The sequence below is a fragment of the Saccostrea cucullata genome, unplaced genomic scaffold, assembly GCF_032062105.1.
Source record: "Saccostrea cucullata isolate Sc308-1 unplaced genomic scaffold, CSIRO_AGI_Scuc_v1 ctg7228, whole genome shotgun sequence".
NCBI classification, from domain to species: domain Eukaryota; kingdom Metazoa; phylum Mollusca; class Bivalvia; order Ostreida; family Ostreidae; genus Saccostrea; species Saccostrea cuccullata.
Genome location: NW_026927911.1, coordinates 12,327 through 30,331, shown reverse-complemented (window position 1 = coordinate 30,331; position 18,005 = coordinate 12,327). Strand labels below are relative to the sequence as shown.

Sequence of the window (18,005 nt, the reverse complement as noted above, 5' to 3'; positions counted from 1 at the left end):
ACTGTAGCATTTTGAAAGAATTTCACAGAAATTTCTATTTTTAGTAACCACGGCAACACCCGTCATTGAAATCAAAAATCGATACACAGAATTATGTACCATTAGTGTTTTCTACTTGTGTGTCAAGTTATATTGAAATTAGACCAAAACTGTAAGAGACGTAGCATTTTGAAAGAATTTCACAGAAATTTCTATTTTTAGTAAACACGGCAACACCGTTCATCCAAATCAAAAACCGATACACAGAATTATGTACCTTAGTGTATTCTACTTGTATGCCAAGTTATATTGAAATAAGACAAAACTGTAGGAGGAGTAGCATTTTGAAAGAATTTCTTTATACCGTTCATCCAAATCGAAAACCGATACACAGAATAATGTATCTTATTGTAGTCTACTTGTGTGCCAAGTTAGATTGAAGTCAGACCAAAACTGTAGGAGGGGTAGCATTTTGAAAAATTGTTTACAGACAGACAGACGGACGCCGGTCGCATGACTATCGCATAAGCTCCTCTGGTCTCTGACCAGTAGAGCTAAAAAAAAAACGGGGGGGGGGGGGGTCAACAGTATATTTTATTTGAAACGTTCTGTAAACAAGTGAAAAGATTAATATTGTAAAGAGCGTACTCGTGAATTTAACAACTGATTTGCCTGGAACTTCAGTCTGCATGGCGCAAATAATTTGAACACGGCTTTATTAATTGAGTTTTTTTTTGTTTCAGTGCTAGTCTGGTCCGATTTATAGAAAAAAAATACTTCTAACGGCGAATAATTATTATTTGGTCCAGCATACTTTTTTAACCTATTTCGAGTATGCTGAATCTGAAAAAATATGTGGCCTTCATGAAAATGGCGTTAAAGATTTCAAAATGGCGATTCAAAATGGCGGACATCCAATTTTTCTAATTTTCTCTTAATATCGTTAAAAAAGGAGCAATAATGTGTGAATATCTCACTGAGTGTAATATAAGTGTAAAAATGATAATAGAATGCTAACATTATTAGTTTAAATCAGAAAATTTAGTCGTTTCTACACATAATTCGAATTTTCTCTGATTTTTTGGTCTTTTGTTCTATATTCCGCTTTGTTCAGGATTTTTTACATTTGAAAATATCCATACACTGCAGATTTGTATTTTTTCTGCATCTCACTATTCTACAACTGAATGGTGGCGCAGCTGTAAGTTAAAAGTCAAAATGGCGGATATTCATCTTTTTTTAAAAAAAATTATTTCTTAATGTCGTTTACATAGGAGAAAGGATTTGTGAATATCTTACTGAGCGTAGTACAACTATGCAAAATGCCAACAGAACACCAATTTGATCACTTTAAATTGGAAAATTTAGTCGTTCAAATTTGAAATGTGTTAAATAGCTCAAAATGGCGATTCAAAATGACGTCTGATACACTCGAATTTCGTTGAAACTCTTAATTCTAGTTCGTTTTGCAAAAAATAAATTATAGTTTGTTTTTTCATATATATAGTATATTGATTAGTCCATTAAATATGAACAAAAAATACTTGAAAACGAATTAAGAGTTTCTAAATTTCCCCCTTCGTATTTGACCGTACGTGTTCCAAAGCCTTTGAGGCTCCGTTCAGCTAAAATCACTCCCGATCCTTTAATTATCAACTTAAACTTCTTTCTAAACATCCCTCGGCACAACATCAAATATAACTGAAGAAATTCTTGTCCGATTTCATCGAACACTTTGTTCTTGCGTTTTAGCACTTATAAGAACTTATTATTATCCCCTAACATCTTCTATTCCAGGTTTATTTGGTAAATGTTTCAGTCTGTCTTCGGAATTTTGGTATTTTCAACATTTAAGTAAAATGGTGCCCCGTGTCATGGATGACAACCCCCTTGGCATGTAAAAGATCGTTTCTCTGGAATTCAAAAAAGAGTAAGCTCACTGGGGGCCGCCAGAGAAACCAAAATCCTTCAAAAACCTATCATTCAAACTGATATAGTTTGCCGAAATATGGCTGAAAAATTGCCGACTTGGCGTTAAACAATATACAATCAATCAACCAACACTCAAGGAACAACACATTCATGTTCAAATGTTAAAAGTCTATTTTGTTATCCAAAACCATATGCAAAATGAACTAGAGGTACTGTGAGCAATTAGCTCACTAAATGATACCCTGGTCTCCTATATGAATATAATGACAGTGTCCATGTTTTGCTATGGGAAACCCAAATTATGTGTCGGATCAAAAAGTAAAATAGGAAGTCAGAATGGCAATATGTAATAAAGATTCTGTGAAAGTTTCATCAAATTTCATTCAGTGGTATGAGAGGAGTTGCGGATAAGAGATTGGTACCCCAAAGAGTAACAGACAAACGGACGGACATACCGATTACGCTTTACCCTCCCGCTTTTCAAGCGGGGGATATAAAAAAAATTTCTGATATTCAAGACATGTAGCTCTTTGATTTGTGACCTCGTATACATTTGTTGTCTTTTAGGGTAGAAAAGTCATTCTATTAGCAAAGAAAATTCTCAAACTTGATCATCTGAAATCACATTTTTGTCAGAAGAGTTATGCAATTTAAGATCGCCTGCAGATTCCTCGAGATTCCTATCACTTACAAGCTTTCGTACCAATAGGCCTAAGCCATTCCTGAGTTGGATCTAGTCAAACTTCTCTTGACAACATTTCTTGAACACTTCAAGAACTTTACAAAGCAACTTGATCCATACTTCTTTTGTTAGGATAGTATAAGGTTGTATCAAGAATCGAAGGGGGGGGGATTGAACACAAACATTTTCTTCTTTCAGATTTTGTAACTTTCAAATTTTTTTAATTTACATACACTGTTCAATACAAAAATATCCTTTCACAGCTTGAAATATTTGAGAATCAGTTGAATTTTTGAATGAAAATAACAAAATGAAAATGTAGGGATACAGAATCAGAGCTGGACAATCCACAAAATTTATGGTTTACGTATATTATACTGACAATTCTTAATATATATGTCTATATTTGGATATTATGATATATTCAGATTTATATGATGTAACAATTTCTAGCCCTATAATTGGCCGTCGTCAATCATTTTAAAAATCATACTCAGTTATGTTGCACTAGACCTTCCACATGAACATAAACATTTTTTTTCTACACTGGACTAAAAATAGATCAAGAATTCCCAACAACTTAATGTTCACTCGCCTTAATGCTCGAGGGATACTGCTCTTGGGGTAGCTTAATTTTCATATTGTCCTCAAAACAGCAATTATTGTATGATATTATTAACTTTTTATATGAAGAAGCATGGTGAGACAGGTAAAAGGTAAAATGTCTTCGGAATTGTCGTCAAAGATTTATCTTAACAATAGAAGTAATTAAACAAATTTAAAATCTGTGTTATAAAAATCCTAAGTCATTAACAAAAATATCCTCCAACTTTCATTGCATATTTGAACATTATTTCATGAATAAAAAAAACAATTCAAACTGTAATTTATTTTCTGCCAAACGAACCAGAATTAAGCAGTTTGGGTATTTTACGAAATTCGAGTGTATAAGACATCATTTGAATTGCCATTTTGAGCTAATTAACACATTTCAAATTTATCGACTAGATTTTCCGATTTAAAGTGATCAAATCAGTGTTCTATTGTCATTTTACATAGTTGTACTACGCTCAGTAAAATATTCAAAAATCCTTTCTCCCATGTAAACGACATTAACAATTCAATAATTTGAAGAAAAAGATGAATATCCGCCATTTTGAATCGCCATTTTGACTTTTAACTTACAGCTGCACTATCATTTAATTGTAGAATAGTGAGATGTAGAGGGAAAAATACAAATCTGAAGTGTATGGATATTTGCAAATGTAAAATCCTGAACAAAGAAGAATATAGAAACAATAGACAAAAAAAGTCAGAGAAAATTCGAATTAAGCATAAAAACGACTAAATTTTCTGAGTTTAACTAATAATGTTAGCATCCTATTATAATTTTTATAATTTTATTACACTCAGTTAGATATTCACTCATTACTTCTCCATTTTGAACAACATTGAGAGAAAATTGAAAAAAATGGATGTCCGCCATTTTGAATCGCCATTTTGACCTCTTTAACGCCATTTTCATGAAGGCCAGCATATTTTTTCGGATTCAGCATACTCGAAATAGGTTAAAAAAGTATGCTGGACCAAATAATAATTATTTGCCGTTAGAAGTTATTTCTAGCCTTCTTTTTAAAAATCAGGACCAGACTATGCAAACTTCCGCCAGAGTTCGTTTGTACCAAACCAAACTCTTCCAGGCAGGCATTATGGGATACGTATCTCTCCCAAATTCTCGCGAACTACTTTTTTACGAGAAGACCGTGATATCAGCAACACAGGTAAATATTCTTTAATAACGATGATTAACATCTTTGAAATTATACTTTTTAACGTGTATATTAGATGTTGATCAGAAAGAGTCACAAAAATCTTGTTTTTTTCAATTCGAACTGTAAATGGGGTATTCATTTCGAATTTCCTCTAAATTATTTTCGTTATCGCTGTCAAGGAAATGCAGCCGAGAAGTTATGCAACCATTGGCATTTGTATGGGAATATTAGTGTGCACTTTTGCCATGCTTCTGCTTTTGCTACTTAAGTTTTACTTTTGTAATACTGATTAATAAAATCAATTGTATTATAGGTGGAAAACATATATACAGGTGTCTCATTATATCGCGGTACTAAATTCTTTTGCATAAAAAGTGTAATTTCTAATTTTTGTTTTAACTTACATCAAATGATAATTGTAATTCTAACTTTGGCCTAACTTTTTAGTGTTCAATTATTTTTCCTTGCATCGTTTAATTTGTGGTCTATTTTTAAAACAGGAAGTCTTATTTACCTCCTAAATCGGAGAGTCTCATTGTATCGCGGTATGGAAATACATAAACTTGTAAATGATACAGACCTCAATTTTTATTTTTGAATTTACGATGTAACTTTACACGAAAAAGTGAACAATTGTATATACTAAAGACTTTTAAAAGATGAAGTTTATTATGATTTTTACGAGATTATAATTCTAATGGTCTAAATATAATTTAAAGGAGACATGAAATCAGAAAATTTCGTTTTATTTTTTTTCAAAAGGATGTTCCATATTTCTTAATCACCGAAAAAAAATAATCATTCAAACAACATTCATAATGTCTATCAACAAAAAGAAAATAGGCTATGTATCCACATTTTTGCGATATACCGCGATACAATGAAACCCGCGATATAACGAGAATTGAGTATACATGTATCAGATAATGTCAGCAAAATCCATTTACAGGTTGGTATGTGTAATACATATTGAAATTTTTTCTGTACTTTTTATATAAGGTGAGAGACAATCACTGATCTTAACTTTTATTAATCCACAGATATAATTATGGGTGATTCAAGAAATACTGACACACCTCTGAAGACAATTTTTAGAGGACAGTCACTGGAACCGCATTGCTTTATCTGCTTTCGCTCCCCCTCAGGGAAGTTAAGGAATATAATTACAAATGTAGCCCTCCCACTCCCAGAGAACAATGCTGTTTTACAGAATATAAAGAAGTGTTTAGACATCACATTTCATTCCATTTCATTCCAGGATTGCAAGATATGTTTATCTTGCAAAAGACAACTAGAAAACTGTGTACATTTTCAAAATATATTGAAGGAAGCTATCAACAGAAAATCTACCTCGACATGTTCAACAAAACGAATGGCATTTTCTCAGACACCTACCTTGACACCTAGTTCTACCAAAAAAGAAAATACAGATGATGTGAACAATAAAGAGAATGTATCTATGAGGAAAACCCACTCTAAAAAGAAAAAGAAACTTCAGTTTTTGGAACTTGAAACAGATGTACCAATTGACACAAATAAATCTCAGATGTGTCATACAGATCATAACTATGGTAGTCTTGCATCACCATTGGATACAACACACCTGAATTCAGTTAAGGCAAAACAAGAGCTCTTCTGCAAGAAAGACGACAAAACCAACCAGAGTCAATGCTGTTCTGCAGATGATGTTTTCAAAAACAAAGTACTACTGTCTGAAATTCAGAAATTGATTTTACTAGAAACTGAAGTCATTGCTGATAATTTATGTTCGTTGAACATTCCACCAGGTCCATCAGTCCTCAGAACATTACAACATCCATCTCCTTAAAATCAGAGGATATTTTGCATAAATGTCTGCTTGAATTTCAAAACTGTTTCCCATTTGTTTTTAGAGTTTTTCAGACATTAACATCCCCATTACATGCTGATCAACAGAAAACTGCTACTGGCAATTCCACAATTGCTATGATGTATGCCATGGCCATGAATAAGAGAAATAAAGATCTGTGTGCAATGCAGAAGATCAACACCTGTATTGCCCTTCGCTTCCATGCAGGTAATGAACTATTAGACATTTTTAACAAGACAGGTATAACCCTTTCAGCAGACAGTAAATACACATTTCTGGACAAAATGGGAGATTTGAACACAGAGGGTATTGTTCGCAGTATTCAGTTGGGAATAGGAGGAAAAGTGACAGTTGATAATATCGATGGAATGACCATAGCAAGAGATGTTAGACTCACTGGGGGTAATAAGCATTACCACTACACAGCCTCTACTTACTACCCTGATCGTGTAGATTTGAGGGATCTTGAGCAATGCATCACTTCAGTTCCAGAGGAAATTAATTTTGATGTATTTTACCTCAGTGCGGAAGAAGAAAGCAAATTGAAGGAAATGTATGGTTATATGGTATGTATGTAATTTTAAATCCAGTGTAACTGTGTTTAATTCAGATATCAAAAGTAAAAAAGTGGGGGAAAATTTGTCTCTCATCTTTGTTATTCAATGTAACTATTCTATTAATACAAAAATTATAATAATTTCCTTTTGAATAATGGTAGAGGTACACATGGTAGATATACATTTGTTTCTATTTCTATTTATGTTCAAGGTTGGCCGTACCTTAGTGAAGCATTTCAAATCTATGAAATGGATGCAACCCTGCATTCCTTCACATATCCCTCATCCTTATAGTCAGCAGATGTCAAGCAAGTCACAGATATTTCCCCTTAAGGTAGTTTTTAAAGATTTTCAATTTTTTAATATATTCCACTTTGTCATGAAAAAAAAATTGTACTTTTTAAATGTAATGTACTAGTATTGCCTGTAATAGTGTAAAGGTAAACATGCAGTAAGCCATTATATTTTTCATATTAATTTGAGTAAGAACTTTTTCAGATAATTCTTCAAGACCCTAAATATTATGATGGGTGCATTGAGGTTCTCAATGAACTCAGTAGAGAGTTAGTGAATTCTTATGAAAAAGCCGGAAGAAGTAAAACAAATTGTTAATTTTGTTTTTAATTTATTTTTTTTCATATGTTTGTTACTGTTTCAAAGGATAATTACTAAAACCATTTAAATTAATGTTTACTAGAAACTGAGACCCACTTTTCTAGAAACTGTTATATGAGTTAATTTGTTCATTGTATTGATTGCAGTATTACACTTAATTAATAGACTGTTTACAGTTTTGTTAAATGTTTTAAGTACATGTAAAAATTAACTACCACTAAGTAAATATTCAACATACATGTCAACGAAAAAAAATATAATATAATAATTTTTAGAATTGCTTGTAATTGACATTTTCCTGGAATGCAAAAGTACAAGCATGGTTAAATTTTATAATAAGGTTTAGAAAACATGCTTATCACTAAATAGACATTATTTTTTAGGTCAGCATTCTTTATCTAAATACATTTTATTGCTTGACAGGAGATGACTTTGAGACAGCTAAAATAATACTTGGAGGGGATCAACTTGTTAGAGTAAGGATGAGTGGAGCTAAAGATCTTCTTGCTGGTGCTCACACTGCAACGGAAAGAATGGAGATTTTTGATCCTGTTATAGAAGAGCTGTTTCATGTAGAACAGGATTTTCTTGATGTAAGTTATACTGCTGTTTAAAGTATATGTGAAGAGAAAAATATGTCTGTTGTGGTATTTAAATAACATTTATTATGAATGTAACAATTTTTACTTTTAGAAATTGTTCAAACGATTCTACTCAACAAAGACTTCACGACAGGAAGGAAGTCTAGCTTTCTTCAAATGTCAGCTGAGGAGGACCAACGTAAACGGTCAAGTAAAAGGAGGGTTCCAGGTATGTATCATGTCGTCCATGCTTATTCTCTACAGTCAAGTAGAATGACCCATGGCCAAGGGGGAGCAAAGATTATGAATTTCTTAATTCATGTGAATTGTGAAATTCATAGATTTAGACTCCACACATACAAGTGTGGGCTTAGTTTGTCTTATATGGAAAATGCATTATATCTTACTAATCTATTTTATTACTCATGGATAGCAGGCAAACTGTGTGCATGACGGGAATGAACTTTTTATCAAAATTTGAAATTTACAACCCATTGGTCCATGAATAAGGTCCTAGGGAGGGCTTAACTGGTTGATATTGGTTTTAAATTGATGACTTGTCTGTTTTAACTTTTGCTATTTTATAATTTAATTTCTTTCATAACACATCATTTAATTGGATAAAAAAATAATTTATATTGTATAATCTGTGTTGCCTATGTCATAATGACTTACATTTAAGAGGCTGTCCACCGAAAAACCAGGCAATGGGCGGCACATCGCATGTCATGGATTTTAATTATTTTTTGCATGTAGACTTATTAAAGCAAGTGTTTCAACATGACAACATCAAAAAATTTTATAGTGCTCCTCTAGTCCTAGTTTTGGTAAATTCTTGATTTTAAGTGCAAAAAGGTCAACATGAGGGTAAAAAAAATACTACTTCTTTATTTCGTTTTATATGTAACAGATACTCCAGAGGTGGATGTGCCAATGAATATTATTTATAGAATAGACTTTTATCTTTTATTTTATGAATGAATAAGACTCCAATTTATACTTTTTTAGAAAAAATTATCTGGTCCAAATTGGAGTTTAACAAGTAAATGTTTAAATTCAGTATCCAATTTTAATTACGTTATAAAACCCAATACAATACAAGGACATATTTCTTTACTTATGTTTTTATGAATACAAAGTACAAACTTTTGGGTCATTCAATAAAATTATTGGGAAAAGGTATTTTGAAAGAAATAAAAGGAGTCAAATGTACTTATTTTTCATAGTTTTCACAAATGAAACCGATCCCGACCGGAATTGTATAAAGAAGAAAATACTAAAATAGTAATGTCAAATTTGGCTCTTTTGTTGTAATATGATTAAGAAATTACTTGATTTATTTTTTTAACATATTATATAGGTGACATGTGCCTTTAGTTTGATAAATTTATTAATTTTGCATTATTTTCGATCTTTCAATCGGGATTTTTTCCGTAAATTTTGAAAAATTTCCTAAATTTGGCTCTTCATGTTAATTTCTCAGAAAAAATGCTAGTCTGTCATTTCTTTTCAGTCAGTTTACTGTTTTTAAATGAGTGTAACCATAGATTCAAATGTATGTATTATTTAAATTACCAATGTCTTTTACTTACATGAATATTACATGTAAAACATCTAATCTGATTGATTTCTTAATCGAAACTAGGGATTTTAAAAAAAAAATAATGCATGCATTATGCAACAACCAGAGCAAACAACTTTCAGCTTCATTATTCATCTCATTTTCAAGTAAAATTTCTTTTTTATTTGTCTCAGGAATTAAAGAGTAAATTCTATCAGTAGCGAAATTAAAATTCCCTAAATGCAAGAAATATTTTAAACAGTCTCGACTTTATCCAAGTTTTTTCTTACCTGTCATCTGTAAAGCCTTTTCATCTTTTACAAAATTTGATTTTATATAAATAAGAAAATAAGTTCTTTCATGTAAATTATAAGTATTCAAGAGCCGATAAATTTTATCATTTTTAAAAATTGGTTTCATGAACGTGAAAACATTTTAGTATTGGTCAACATAGTCACAGGTTTATACTCCATATTGAATATGAGCGTGTGATTGTTTCAATCGCCGAATAAAAAGTAAGAAATATATAAAATTAAAAAAAAAAATGTTTCACTAAACCACCTTCCGTTATAGTGCCAAATTATAGTCGGGAGTTCAGCAGTAATATTTTTATTATAACTTATTTTTCAGTTTTTTTTTTTCATTTTTAATCGTACTGTAGATCATTTATTTTGATTTCATTGCATAGATAGATGTATTTAAGTTTTAGTTTTTACATCTTCCAACTTCGTTGAATTAAATGTTGCGTAAATCTAAAACATTCATCATTGATTCCCAATTATATAAGAAATGTTCTGAATCATTATAAACACTTCATTAATTATTTTAACGCATATCCTGGTAAATCAATTTAAAAAAATTAGTTCTCGGTCATGTATAAAATTACTTATCAAAACGTCATCTTGCTGAGACGCTGCCCGTGTACTGTGTAAAATATATTTTGATATTAAAATATTATTTAACATTTAGTATAATGCACTCTGAAGAGTATTTAACAGAAAAAGAGAAATCATTTTAAAAGAAATATTTTTCTTTACACTTTACGCAAAGAATTTACAAACTTGTCTGGAAAACTTGTAACTATTTCATTGTGACGCAATATTATGACGTCACTGATACATCAATGGAAAAGTGGATTTTACCTGAATCTTATAGCCAATCTTTATCTAAATATTATGTTTGGAGGCGAAAATGAATTATATTTTGAAAATAAATTATTTATTTTGTGTTTAATAATTTTCTTTAGTGTATCGATTCTAAATATTTCACTAGGATTCCGATTAAAATGTGTTTAGCAGATTTACCGATGCCACGGGAGATAACTCTTGCATCGCAAATTTTCATGAAAACGTCTATATATTTTGCCAGAAAACTTCTATTAAAAGTGTTTTTCCCAATGATTTTATTTGTTTAACAAAAAGATGAAATATTTCAAGATTCATTTAAGTGTGAATTATAGTCCTGTTAAAATTGTATTGGAAATTACAGTTCTTTATTTCTGACCTACTTTCAATGGTTTATATAGGGGAAGTCAAAAACACAAAACACAAGGATATTTTACTGAATAAGCAATTTTCAAACAAATCTTCAATTACATTATTCCTTTTGGAATACATTGATATTGTTTTTCATAAAATATCAAATATTCCTCACATTCGATGTGCCGCCTATTAATACAATACTGCCTGGTTTTTCGGTGGACTGCCTCTTAAAACAAATTATCGGAGAAATTGTCTTTGTCTCTTAATTTGATGATGGAAAATTAAATTATAAGGACCAATTTTAAAAGCTTCCCAAGTGATACTGGTATAACATGGGTTGGAACAGTTTATGCTTTTTTTTTTAAATTGGCTAGTGTAAACTGTCCTAACACAAGTTATATACATGAAATATAACTTGGGTAGCTATAAAATTCATTCCTTAAGAGGTTTTGATATTTTTAGGCACACAGTGATTTCCTACACACAGTTGGTGAGGCCCTACTGATTCAGCTATGTATGAAGAAATTTTCGATGGACAGCTTAGAGAGTGCTCCTGTTATTCCAAATTTAAGTCTGCCAGAAAACATCAGAAACACACACATTAAAACAAGAGAACCTCTATTTTGGAAGGTTGTTCAAGAAATTGTGAATGAAATATTCATGGAATTTCATAACCCAGGATGTTTACCTCCAGTGCAGTTGGAATTTGGTGGTAGTTCTGTGATAATTCCCAGAGAACAACTGTGCAAAAATGGCTATGTTGATGTGAAAATGCCATCTGGGGAAGTTTTTAGAGTATTTAATTCACATGAAACCACAGATGACATACAGAACTACTCTTTACAATTACTGATGTGGTATATCCATTTTTGTGAATTTCAGGATGGCATACGAGAAGGAGACCCTTTCAGGACCAACATTAACTTAAAAAGAATGATTCCCTTCTTTTACAGTCATTCAGATCGATCCAAATATGCAGTTGAGTGCATAGATTATATCTTATATCCTCAAAACAGAAGTTCTATTACACATAGCTATGAGAGTGAGACTTGGTAGTTTTGTTAACCCACATGGAAAGAAAGGAGGAAATAAGCCAGCTGACATGCAACAAGAAAATAACATTCTTGTTCTCAAAGATGTTATAAAAGGTTTAGGAGCTAACAAAACAAAAAAAGCCATGGAACGTGCATCTGCAGCAGCTCCTGTTGTGGCAGAAACTGTAGAAAATTATATGAACAATATTGGGTGTGTATCAAGGAGTGGAAAACACAATACAAAAGACAATTTGGAAGACGTGACACTTCTAGTCCAACTTTTAAGTCGATTAGACCCATTTAGTGTGATTGATAACCGCAAGATGAATTTTTACAGTGGTTTCAGGAAAAATCCATTCTCAGCTATATCTTCAGATTTTAACTCCCATCTTTTCAAAATAGTTGAGCGCTTGAAAAGATGTCAGAACATTGACCTTGAATACTACAACCAGTAACAATCAACAATAGGTATGGGGATGAGAAGGGAGTTGTGGGGGGGGGGGGTAAATTGTGTCTGATTGCAGTGTATGATTGCTGTTTGTATTCTGTCAAAATAATGTTATATGTTTGGATGTTTCATGTATTTTAGCTCACTTGAGCTAAAGTCTCAAGTGTCACAGCTTTTCTTATCAAAATTGTTAGTTGAAATCATTATCTTAATGTTTTCCTATTTTTATCACTTTAGAATAATTCTGCCGATTTCAACCGCCATAAGGTATCTTTTGGACTACACACTTTTTAAGGGGAGATAATTTAAAACTAGTGAATTTTAGTAGCATCTTTTAAACATCTTTTTCTCAGGAACCACTAAGATAGAAAAAAAAAATGAAACTCATGTAGAAGCTTCATTTATAGTGTAGATTCAAGTCATGTTCATGTCATGACCCGCAGGGTAAGGTGGGGCCATGAAGTGTAGCATAGAAATATATAGGAAGAATCTTAAGAAATTGGAAAAGCAATGATTAGTCATATTTATGGGAAAACATCCTCAAATATTGTTGATTCAAGTTTATAGGAAAAATCTTTTAAATTTTTCTCAAGGCTAGCAAAGCCATGATAAGTGAATTTTACTGTCAAGTGTGTTTTATTAGTGTAGATTCAAGTTTGTTCAAATGACCCTCAAAGGTAGAATGGCAATGGCCCACGCTGTTATCAAAACTTTACATGTGAAAACACAATAGGGCCATGTGATTGAGGAGAGAAATGTGGCCAGTGGGCCTCTTTGTTATATGTATTTAATTGAAGATAATATGTAGTAAAAGAATATATTTCAACTGAAACTTCATAACAAATGTGCACCAGTAGTTGAATTCTTTTCATGTATTAAAAATCATATAAAAATCAAATGTTTCATTTTTACATCTGACACTAAGTCAAGGTCTTTCATGAACAGGTTTACAAGGCGGATAGATCACACCATCCTTTTACAGTGCAATTGTAGTAACAAGAAGTGCGATCTGGTAATAGGTCCTGTAATACTGGGAATGTACTTAAATAATGATGAAGTTGTGCTCACTTGGGAATGCTATGACACAATGTTACAATTCACAGTCTGAGCAACAGCATAAAATTTCACATACATCACAGCATTTGCATTTTTTGTTTCCAACATCTGGTTTAAAATCTAGATGCTTTAACAACTGCACACGCAAACAGGTGTCTGTACTTATGCAGTATTGGCGCATGGAATGTTGCATCCCAGGTCTGTTGATCCTGACATCTGTTTTATTAACATACAAAACTGCTTCGGCAGCTAACCCATCTCGCCCCGCACGACCAGTTTCTTGCAAGTATTTTTCGATGCTTGTTGGACATTTAAAATGAATGACCTTTCGAACGGCAGGTGCATGCAGACCTATGCCAAGGGCTACCGTTGCCAGAACTACTCTAATTATTGGATCAGATTTTCCCAGTTCCCCTATGATAAAATTTTTCATTTTCTCTGGATAATGGGTATGGTACTGTGCATAACACCTGTTCTCAGGAGACTCAATCCCTAACTTGTTCTCCAAAAATCTATAGCCATACCTAATTGACTCCAGATCAGTGTAAATGAAAGTGAGAGGATAATGTCTTCTGTCCTTTTGTAGACCTGTCACAATATCTCCTAAAATTTTGTCAAGGTCGTCTTCTTGTCGCATGCTGGGTAGTCGTTGGTATTTGTAATACTTGATGTTGGGTCTGTCTGGATTCTTGGAAATAAAAGTGGGATTCCTTAAACCAAGGTTTTTTACCAGCTTTTCCTTTGTCGATTGTGATGCTGTTGCTGTAAAAAGGGACACGGGTACTCTAGGGAAAATGCCCAGCAATTCTTGTATCCTAGCAAAGTCCTTTCGAAAGTCTTCACCCCTTAAAACAAATAACAAATAGGCCAAGCTTAAAAAAATCTTTGTTTGCAGTTGCCAACCTATAATTTTTAGAGTAGGTAGGTAGGCAGGCATTCTTTTTTATTTTTTTTTTTTAGAAAAAATAATTAGTTTTTAGATTTTTGTTAGATAACAAATAATAGGGCTTTTCATAGGCCTTCTAAACATGAATTAGCTCCACTCTTGTTTTAAACTACTGATTGATGAAAACAAAAGTCAAAAACTGAAAATGAAATAGTTTCAATATCCTGAAAAAGTAAAAAAAAAAAAATAATAATTTACTAAATGGCTAAAAAAAAGTTTGCATCAGGTGCATTTTCTAAAAATAGGTAAGGTTGGTGATAATTTTATATGTAATGGTAGGTTATTCCATAAATTTACACCTGAATATTGAATAGAATTTGTAAATAAAATTGTTCTATGTTTTGGTATTGGGTAGGTAGGCAACTGCAAACAAACAATTTTTATTTTAGGCCTTACAATTTTAAAATAGTTTATTTGAAGGGGGGAGCACTTAAAATGAAGAAAAGTTTTGGAGTTACAATCACTGCTCACCTAAGCTAAGAGCTCAAGTAAACTCATATTTTGTCTATCTGTCTTTCCATAAACATTTCACATTTTTGTTTCTTCTCCAGAACCACAATTTTAACCCAACTTGTCACAAAGCATCCTTGAGTAAAGTGGATTCAAGCTTGTTCTAATGAATGGCCATGCTCTTTTGCAAAGGGAGATAATTAAGAATAAATGACAATTTGTTGGCATTATTTAAATTTCTCAAAAACCACTTTGCTACAAAAGTGGAAACTCCAATAAATATATAGATTCAAGTTTGCTCAAATCATGACCCCCAGGGGAGCCACAGTGCCAGTGGGCATCAAACTTTAACATTTATATGGAAAATACCTTCTACTGAACAACAAAGCCATGATAAGTCTCATTTTGATATAGAAGAATCTTCAAGGAGTGCAGATTAATGTGGTCACATCATGACACATGGGGAAGGGATTGGCCAGCTATAACGGAATTAATTTTTGTAAGAATATATAGGAGAAAAAAACATGCTGATAAACAATGATAATCATAATGACTCAGGTGAGCCTTTTGGCCTATGGGCCTCTTGTTCTCTTAATATACTGTAAATGTATTATATTTAGCGTGTTCGATATTTGGCAGAAATTGAATTTGAATAAATTAGCCTAGGTTTGGTTTAGTGTATTTCTTCGTATTCTTATTTATGTGTATAAGTGCAAGACATTTTACTTGACTTTGCTGTTGTTGAGTTCCGCCAAAGCTGCTAAAAAGAATACACAGCCAAATGTAATACGTTTACAGTATATCATACCATTCTTGTATCATGTGTGCTTCATCTATGCAGATACCACACACGTGATCCTGCAAAGCTTGGCTTTGTAGAATTTTCCTTCCTTCTCTTGAAGAAAGGAATGCCTCTGGATGGGCATAAATAAGGCGGAATTTTCCAGCTGCCACTTCTTCTGGAGAAACTTTCATCAGCAGCTTCCCAACATCTTCATCAGTTTCATCATCAATACTGCTGTCCTCTCTTTCCTCACTTTCATCCTCAATATCTACAGGATTACAGAACTTAATATGCTCATTATTATTTGTGTTTAACTGCTATAAAGAAAATCTTAAATAATTTATTACACCCACTTACTTACAAAGAGTTATCACAAAGAAAAAAAAATAGAAAAATATATTTAGTATATATCTTGGCCATTTGAATTTAGTACAAATGATTCATTTCGTTAGTTGCACTTCAGACTGCCCCCAGGACTTGAACCTGGACTTCCTCAATGCCGGCAAATGCTTGAAGCATGAGGTGTGCTGTCCATTTACACTAAGACAATCTGTAAAGTACTATATGTATCCACAACAAAAAAAAATCATGTAATTTAGGAATTATGTAATTGAGGAATTATTTGGAAATGTGAAAAGAAACAGAAGACAGGTCACAGCTAAGAACTTAAGGTCAGGTCTAAATTGTTGAAGAAACTGTCACTTGAAGGTTTATTTCAAGGTTATAAATACCATATGCTTAATATAAACTTAGTCTCTCTTACTTCATTAAACAGTGATTTAAATATTCAAAATATTTCTTTATTTAGGTTCTATAGTGAGGTATTTGCATACATTTTATCAAAATATGTTAGGGGGCACTTTTACCAAAAGCAGGAGGCATTCTGACCATTTAATTGGGGACAGTAAAGTATTTCTTATATAAATTTATGTTAGGGGGCGCTTTGACCAAAATCAGGGGACGCTTTGACTAAAATCAGAGGACACTTAGACGAATATTTGGTGGTGGTATTTTTTATATAAAAATATGTTAGGGGGCGCTTTGACCAAAGACAAGGGGCGCTTTGACTAAAATCGAGACGCTTTGACCAATATTTGGGGGCGGTATTTTTTTCTAAAAAATATGTTAGGGGGCGCTTTGACCAAAGTTAACGAGCGCTTTGACTAAAATTAGGGGTTGCTTTGACCAATATCTGGGGGCAGTATTTTTTTCTAAAAAAAATATGTTAGGGGGCGCTTTGACCAAAATTAAGGGGCACTTTGACCAAGATCAGGGGATGCTTTGACCGGGACGTTTTTATTAGGGGGCTCTTTGACCGGCTCCCACATGTACATGTATGGTTTATTAATTATTTTAATTGATACTTGATAGTTTTATAGAGATGTAATGGTTAGGGCTGTGGGTTTCAATGATAAATAATAAGGTGATAAACTGTGATGATAAATATTGTCATACAGGTCCTTAATTAGTCATTAGCAGGCCCAGTACAATCACTAGATTTAGCTATAAGCCTATGTAGGTAGAATTACCTACGTGGCTTTATTTACCTACCTCAGGTAGCTTTATTTAGCTATTTCAATGCAACTTTTCAGTTCAAAGTTGAAAAAGATCATTGCATCAAATTGGGATATTTTGCACATCCTGAGAAAAAATTTTTTTTATAGATATAAATTGATCTGGTAGCTAAATAAATCTACATCAGGTAGGTAAATAAAGCTAAGTAGGTAAATCAAACTATGTAGCTAAATCTAGTGGTTGTACCAGACATGATTAGAAATATTAGAAATATTAGGCCCCTAATGAGTAACAGATTAAAAATGTAATACCCGTCCCCAATGCAGGTTTCAACATGTAGGTGGAACCATCTCTTCCCGTTATATCTAGGAAACAAGCTGGAATGCCGCTTTCGCATAGTTTCCTAACCTGGTCCTTCATAATCGCGTTCAATGGCGATATCACAAGGACAACTGCCATGGGATCCTCGGTAATAAATGGCATAAGCTGAAAAATGACACTTTTTCCAAAACCAGTCGGTAGTAAACAGACGAGGTCCTTCGATTCTGTAAAAGCACGAAGTGCTGATATCTGTTCTGGTTTTAATTCATATGTTATCCCTAACTTCTGTTTAGCACTAGTTAATCTGGCTGAATCCATTTTTTGTTGTTGAAGTGAAAGTAGAGAAAATAATAATATTTGAAAAATAATTTATTTCTGTTTTTTGTTATTTTTTACATGTCAATTCAATATATATTCTATATAAAACTTGAATCTTCATTCA

The 18,005-nt window shown here is 32.5% G+C and overlaps 2 protein-coding genes and 1 pseudogene across 2 annotated transcripts; 2 read left to right on the top strand and 1 right to left on the bottom strand.

Moving 5' to 3' along the window:
* Nucleotides 1-5,292: 5,292 nt before the first annotated feature.
* Nucleotides 5,293-6,193, top strand: LOC134275845 (uncharacterized). Its single transcript, XM_062758136.1, has 2 exons — nt 5,293-5,314; nt 5,406-6,193. The coding sequence occupies exon 2, from the start codon at nt 5,414-5,416 to the stop codon at nt 6,191-6,193; it is 780 nt and encodes a 259-aa protein (XP_062614120.1). The 5' UTR covers nt 5,293-5,314; nt 5,406-5,413.
* A 503-nt stretch (nt 6,194-6,696) lies between these two features.
* On the top strand, nt 6,697-12,510 carry LOC134275844 (uncharacterized; annotated as a pseudogene).
* Nucleotides 12,511-13,419: 909 nt separating this feature from the next.
* LOC134275843 (ATP-dependent DNA helicase RecQ-like) lies at nt 13,420-17,881 on the bottom strand. Its single transcript, XM_062758135.1, has 3 exons — nt 17,554-17,881; nt 15,752-15,995; nt 13,420-14,392 (listed from the first exon to the last, which is right to left on the bottom strand). Exons 1-3 carry the CDS (start codon nt 17,879-17,881, stop codon nt 13,582-13,584), a joined length of 1,383 nt encoding a protein of 460 aa, XP_062614119.1. The 3' UTR covers nt 13,420-13,581.
* Nucleotides 17,882-18,005: the final 124 nt, after the last annotated feature.